Source organism: Marmota flaviventris, chromosome 12 (genome assembly GCF_047511675.1).
Source record: "Marmota flaviventris isolate mMarFla1 chromosome 12, mMarFla1.hap1, whole genome shotgun sequence".
In the NCBI taxonomy this organism is placed as follows: domain Eukaryota; kingdom Metazoa; phylum Chordata; class Mammalia; order Rodentia; family Sciuridae; genus Marmota; species Marmota flaviventris.
Window position 1 is genome coordinate 71,748,174 of NC_092509.1, and position 6,238 is coordinate 71,754,411.

The window sequence follows — 6,238 nt, forward strand, 5'->3', positions numbered from 1 at the left end:
CCTGTCTTCAGTCTTTTATTCAGAAAAAAAAATACTGTATCATATGGAAGAAGTAGACATCTTTTGCTGGTTATATTGATTGGCTTACCAAATAACTACCTAATGAATTGGCAAACGAGTTGAACTTTCTTAGCTAGTAGTGACAGGCTTCTTGGGGGGCCATGAAACTATCACAAGGGCAGGTTGTCCCCCAATTTAACCTACTGATCTTTTTCTGTAAGAAAACTAAGATAAACTTTTAAATATTAAGTCAATTGTTTCCTTGGTAGAATCACCGCATTTATAAGTAGCTTGCTGATGCCTACTATACAGATGTTTTATGCAATCTGCTCTCCAGGCATTAAAACGACACGGTATGTTCATGGCATAATTTTATCAGTTGTACAAAACTATAAAATCCATTCAAAATAAAATTTATGAGAGCTAACTGATCATGCTGCACATGCTTCCAAGTTTTGGTGAAAAGATGGTTCATATTTTACTTCCTTTGCTGCAGCACAGTTTGTTGCTTGGTGAAGGCTCCTTTTTCCTTAAAGACTTTTTCCAGGACTCGCTTACATTGTTTTTGTCATTATATCCAGTCTCGAAATAATCATAAAATTGGCCTTTGCACTCAAGATCGAGGTCATTGCCCACAGGTTCATGGCTGAGGGGGTCACCTTCTCTGTTGGTGTCGTTCGCTTTCTCCTCACTTAACCTGGCCTTTTCCTGAACGCCAAGTGACCTGACATTAGTGACAAAGATTTCATTGGCAGGTATCTGGCCATCACTCTTGTAAATGGGTGCCCCGCCTACATCAAAATCCACCTGATGGGAACAACTCGGCAAAGGCAGAGGGGGAGAGGAAGAGGAAGAAGAGGAGGAGGAGGAGGCACTTCCCACATTCGCATTGACAGAAAGGGGTAAATTCAGGTAGTGACCACCGCACTCTTGGTAAAAGCAGCAGGCATGAAACTTTTCACACTCCTCTTTGGCCATCCGTGGTCGTTTTCGGTAAGGACAGTCTTGAGCCATAAACCACTCCTGGGCAGAGGCGCCACTGAAGGAGCAGGCGGGAAAGCACCAGTTATTCTGCATGATGATTTCTCCATGAATCCTTTTCATCAAGTTGTTTATAAGGACAGATCTTCGGAGGTACACTTCAGGATCATCGATAAACTTCAGCTTTTCTAAGGACATATAGAGGATGTGGGCTCGTTCCTCAAAAATTGAGATGGTCTAAAAATTTAAAAAAAGAGAGAGAAAGCTTAGAAAATGGACTGTACAAAAATATTATGCCTGCATATTTCTTTCTTGGCAGGATCTGGTTTGGCAATGTTGTGTTCTTGCTTCCCCTGGGTCCACTTAGAAAGGCTGACCCCAGTGCTGCAGATGCCCCCCATCCTCACCCGAAAAGCTCCCACCCACTTCTTTTTTTTTATTTTCAGAAACCAATCACAATCTTATTACAGGAGCAACAAACTAGGATGTAAAATAACCAACTAAATCTATACGTTTTTTTTTTTTAAGATTATTTGCCTGGGCCATGAAAACCATTTATAAAGTTTTCAAAGTTTTGTAAAACCCCTTTGGAATTACATTTCTAATTGCTTATATATGTAACAATTTGGTTAACACTTTGGAAAATTCTCAAGTTTCCACAATACCCCCAAACCAACATTGATATTCTTATGAGTATGTTGGTTTGACACTTTTTTTGTTGTTCTTTTTAGTTATACAGGACAGTAGAGTATATTTTGACATATTGTAATACATGGAGTATAACTTCCCATTCTTGTGGTTGTACATGATGTGGAGTTACACTGTTCACGTATTCATATATGAACACAGGAAAGTGATGTCTGACTCATTCTCCTGTCTTCCCACCCACTGGTATGGTCACACCAGAGAATCCAGCCCAGTGCAGATCTCAGCAGGGGCAGCCTGGTTGTTCAATCTTTTATGGCTCAGTGAGGAAGATGATGAAACACACAACTAATCTAAGCTGTTAGAAGTTAGAAGAGCAGTTACCTTGGGTGGAGTAAAGGGGTAGTGACTAGAAGTGGGTTCAATGAAGCATTCTGATAGCTGGTTACATTTTGGTTCTTGACCTGGATATTAGTGATGTGGGTATGTTCATGGGTGAAAATCATCAAGCTGTACTTCACTTGCACTTTTTTTTAATGTATGTATATACAAATACATATGCACACATAGGCACACACATGTACTGCACATCAATAAATGATTTTAAAAAGATGTCAAGGCACAGATCATATTGGGTATGCTTTGAGGTATACCCAGAGTCTGATCTAGCCGTCAGGGAGCACGAGATTTGGCTTTTGGTGCTGTCCTTCTTTTAATCCTCTGGGTGTCATATCTGTAATGACCCTTGCTTGATAAGAGAATAACAATAATTAATGAGGCTCAGACATGGACAGTATCTGTCAGTTGAAGGACCAAAGTAAGCTTTCTTTTAGGGTCTGGCAGGAGAAGGCAACTGCAGAGAGGAAATGAGGGGACTCACTCTTGAGCTGTGAGATACCATCCCTGTGTGATGGTTGGTGCAAATCCAGTAGGAACTGGAAAACTGCTACAACCACAACTTCAAAATTGAAAAGGAAATAAACTGCCAGTGTCCTGGGGGCCAGCTCTGCCAGATCATTAAAAAAAAAAAAAAGGCAAACTGGTAGCATGACCCAAAGAGCTGTGAATTAAATCAGGGAAGACTGACCAGAGGCCGAGACAAGGACAACGCACACAGGGAAAGGAACACCTGCCAACACATGCTGATGTCTTTCTATGGGCAAGGCAAAAGCAACATCTAAAGCGTGTGGTATGGGTGCAAGAGGAGACAGAAGGGAAGCTGAACTCAAAACCCCTCTGCATTTTAGACAACAATGGTCTGGGGCTATATCCTCTTTCCCTCTTTCATTAAATCACCAGATCATTTTTGAAGGAAGATTATTATAAGGAAAAAAGAACTGATATTTCAAAAGTTCCATAATCCTATGCTCTTTCCCCATCTTGATAATCTCTTAGTATATGTGCAAGAAAGTAAGGTTTGTTCTTCTCTTAGGAATGGATTCTATATTTCAACAAACTTAACATGAATGAATGTGACCTCCCTCAGCTATGAATGAATGTAAGAGGAAGCCCATGTTTGTATTGCATGCACACACTGAGAGGGCAGGGAAAGCCCTGAGGAGCCACCCCCATGTGGGTACACAGAAGTAACATGGGCCACCAGAGGCAGAGCTCAGGCTGGGGAGAGCATGTCAGGACAGAACAAGTGCATTTCCTGGCACATGAAAGTGTAGAACAACCATAACCCTTCAGGCAACTTGAGAAATATTAAATCTTAAGTAAAAAAGATGTTTGTTGCATTGTATAATTTTGTTATTTCTGCATAGAAGATCTCTTTCTGGCTCTCTCTTCAAGTACTTGTGAAAAATAACACAGGACCCAAAAAAGTGACAACACTTAATGTGGCCCTCCAAAGAAGTGGCTCATTTTAATTTCTGGAAATGGATCAAGCAACTAAGTATCTTAAACTCTTAATAAAAATAATGACTATTAAAAAAAAACATACTTTATGGCTACAGCTGCTGAGTGGTGGGTGAAAATCCTCTTCTTCCACATACTTCCTCTTAAAGTATGTGATCTTGGATGTTGTTATAGGATTTGAAATTCCCCTGTAATGTGATCCTGTGGTAATAAATCAGATATGACAAATGACATGCGGTTTGCCAGAGGTTCTCCAAACAAAATACTTTCATTTCCTTTTCTTCCAGAGGATAGCTTGGCTACATCTTTGTCTGTACATGTGGTGATTAAAAATAAACATTTGTCTTAATAGTTGCTATCACACAGAATCCTGTGACCCAAGCTGGGCGAGGGCTTCCAGGCAATTTTAGAGGAAAATGATAACTTTCAGCACCTACTAAACACTCAGATTCTTAAACTCAATGCATAGACAAACAGTGAAATTTGTAAAGGGGAGGAGTACGGCAACTCCGAAATAATATTAATATTTATTCAAACTGTTTCATTAAATCCAGACAACATAACATCACTATTCAGATGTATACATCTTTAATGGGAACCACTGGTAACCAGACTTCTTTTAAATATTTTTGGTTCTAGGTAGTAAACACATGGGGGCACACTGGTGTTATAACAGTTCTTTTAAAAAGCGAAACTTATATATTAAAATTCAGATTTTGGGTAATTAAAATCATTTTCACTCTTAAAAATGTAGCACATCATTCATAATAAAGTAGGACCTAATTTTTAAAGACCACATCTTTTAATCCTTCTTAGTAAAACAGACTTCCCTCAAGTCTTATTTTATATTTTAGTTTTTTTTTCTTTAAATAGCCAGTGCTACCAAAAAATCCCCAAAGGAACTTAAACCTCAAGGATAAAGAATCAGGAAGAATAGACTTCTATTTTGTTGGCTTATAATAGTTTTCCTCCAATACCAAAGCCGGTCATATGTTCCATAAAGAGAAAAGGTACAAAGCTGCTCATCCAAAGTGCAGATTCTTTTATGTCTCAAGGGGTAAAGATTTCACTGTCAAGCCCACCAGAGTTTGTGCCACTCTGAGAGAACTATACAGTTGTACGAGATTGGAAAATAAACTCAGAGATTCAAAAATTTGGTTTGGCTCTCCTAAAAATACAGGCCCATGACTTGTATGCAAGGAGCAGCAGAGGTACAGGCACATTTGAATGCAATTTAAATACCACCACTGTCCTCTCCAGGAGCCCTGGGTCTGCTTATGAAAGGCACACTGGCAGCCCTGGAGCATCAGCTCTCAGCTCTCAGCTCAGAAGGACGTCCCATCTGTCTACCAGTCTGGCTGTGGAGGGCAGAAGGGGAAGGTCAAGGGCAATACCTGCCAGTGGGGGACCGGCTCCCCGGTCTCCCTGCAAAGGAGCCTGTGCTGGCCCCGGGGGGCTCGGGCCTCTGTAGCTGTCAGCCTCCCATAGTGTTTGGTACCCAGCAATTTCAGCAGCTCCTTCCGAGACAATGGGCTCGCAGAATCTATTCATGGACAGAACCAGAGTCATCTCTGACAGCCTCAGATCTGGAAAAAGAAAAAGAGAAAACAGCCCCAATCAAGACCAAGCTAAGGGACAGCCTTGGCATCTTCATGCCTTTGCTTTGGGAAACTTTTACTTCCCAGTCCACCCCTTCACCCTGAACCATTTGATTATTTTCCCAAGGAAACCTCAGCAAACTCCTGCTATTAGCTCAGCCTCTGTGTTCAGCAATCTGCATCTCAGGGGCGGATCTTTAAAAGCCCATTTCTTATTGTTCTCAGATTCCCTTCAGCCCTCTTCCAGACAGCTGCTTTGCCTCCTAAACACATTTTCCTCCTGACCTTCCCTCAGAAAATGTTCCACTAAGAGGCAGGGCCAAAACCCTTGTGCTTCCTTTCTATTAATAAGGCAAAATCAATTTTCTAGTCAATCCCCTGGGAGTCTCCTTTGATGAAACCCGCTAATCAATCAAAAGGAAAGGGCGGGGGAGGCAGAAATCTCCACCGTAATCCCAACTGATGCTCTGAGGTTCAGTCTGTTCCGCTGCCCCCTGTCCCCTCCTCCTCTCGCTTCCACAGGCCAGGTTCCTCTACAACATTCTGGGGGCTCCCTCCACTTTCTCCTTCCAAAGCGAAGCAGACAGAGAGACACTTGGTAGTTGTTTCCACCAGCCCTGATCCGCCTGAACTGGATCTGCCTCCAGTCAAAACACTGTGAGATGAAGACAGAAAATTGGCTCCAGTTTCCAGCCGTGAGTTGCAGTCCCACAGGAGCCAAGCACAACATCAACGGAGCAGGCAGAATATTAAACAGCAGCCAGGGCTCAGGGGCCAGAGGCAGCCAGCAACTCCTTACACAGCAAAGCCCAGACACAAGGCAGGAACTTTCCAAGAGGCAACACATCACTGCCCTCCTCTCCAGGTCACGCCCTTCCCTTGAGACTGCAGGAAGAAGGGAATATCTTTGCTGGTGATGCTCCCTGGGCTCCTCCATAACTCATGCATGGGGCCACTTCCATGGGGACTCCATGTTTTCACTTAGTCCAATGCAGGGTTCAAGGTAGGGTCAAGGATAAGTTGAAACGAGAATGAGAAGAGAGTCTGATATTAAAACAAAAAGATCTTGAGGCTGTAGACCAGTGGTGACAACCCGGCAGCCTCAATGCCTTGTTAACTGCCAATTCCTTTAGGAGACCCAAACCTCCACTCTC

The 6,238-nt window shown here is 42.3% G+C and overlaps 1 protein-coding gene across 1 annotated transcript; it reads right to left on the reverse strand.

Annotated features, from left to right (window-relative positions):
- Window positions 1–471: 471 nt before the first annotated feature.
- Window positions 472–5,055, reverse strand: Sertad4 (SERTA domain containing 4). Its single transcript, XM_027934642.2, has 3 exons — window positions 4,881–5,055; window positions 3,572–3,687; window positions 472–1,218 (listed from the first exon to the last, which is right to left on the reverse strand). The coding sequence occupies exons 1-3, from the start codon at window positions 5,053–5,055 to the stop codon at window positions 472–474; spliced, it is 1,038 nt and encodes a 345-aa protein (XP_027790443.2).
- Between the last annotated feature and the right edge of the window lie 1,183 nt (window positions 5,056–6,238).

What these genes read in the sequence shown, in the direction of transcription:
- Sertad4 (XM_027934642.2), bottom strand. Translation starts at nt 5,055, where the DNA reads ATGACTCTGGTTCTGTCCATGAATAGATTCTGCGAGCCCATTGTCTCG. An exon ending in AGCCGGTCCCCCACTGGCAG is followed by an intron (nt 3,688 to 4,880) that starts GTATTGCCCTTG and finishes TTATTACCACAG; the next exon opens with GATCACATTACAGGGGAATT. An exon ending in TCAGCAGCTGTAGCCATAAA is followed by an intron (nt 1,219 to 3,571) that starts GTATGTTTTTTT and finishes TTAAATTTTTAG; the next exon opens with ACCATCTCAATTTTTGAGGA.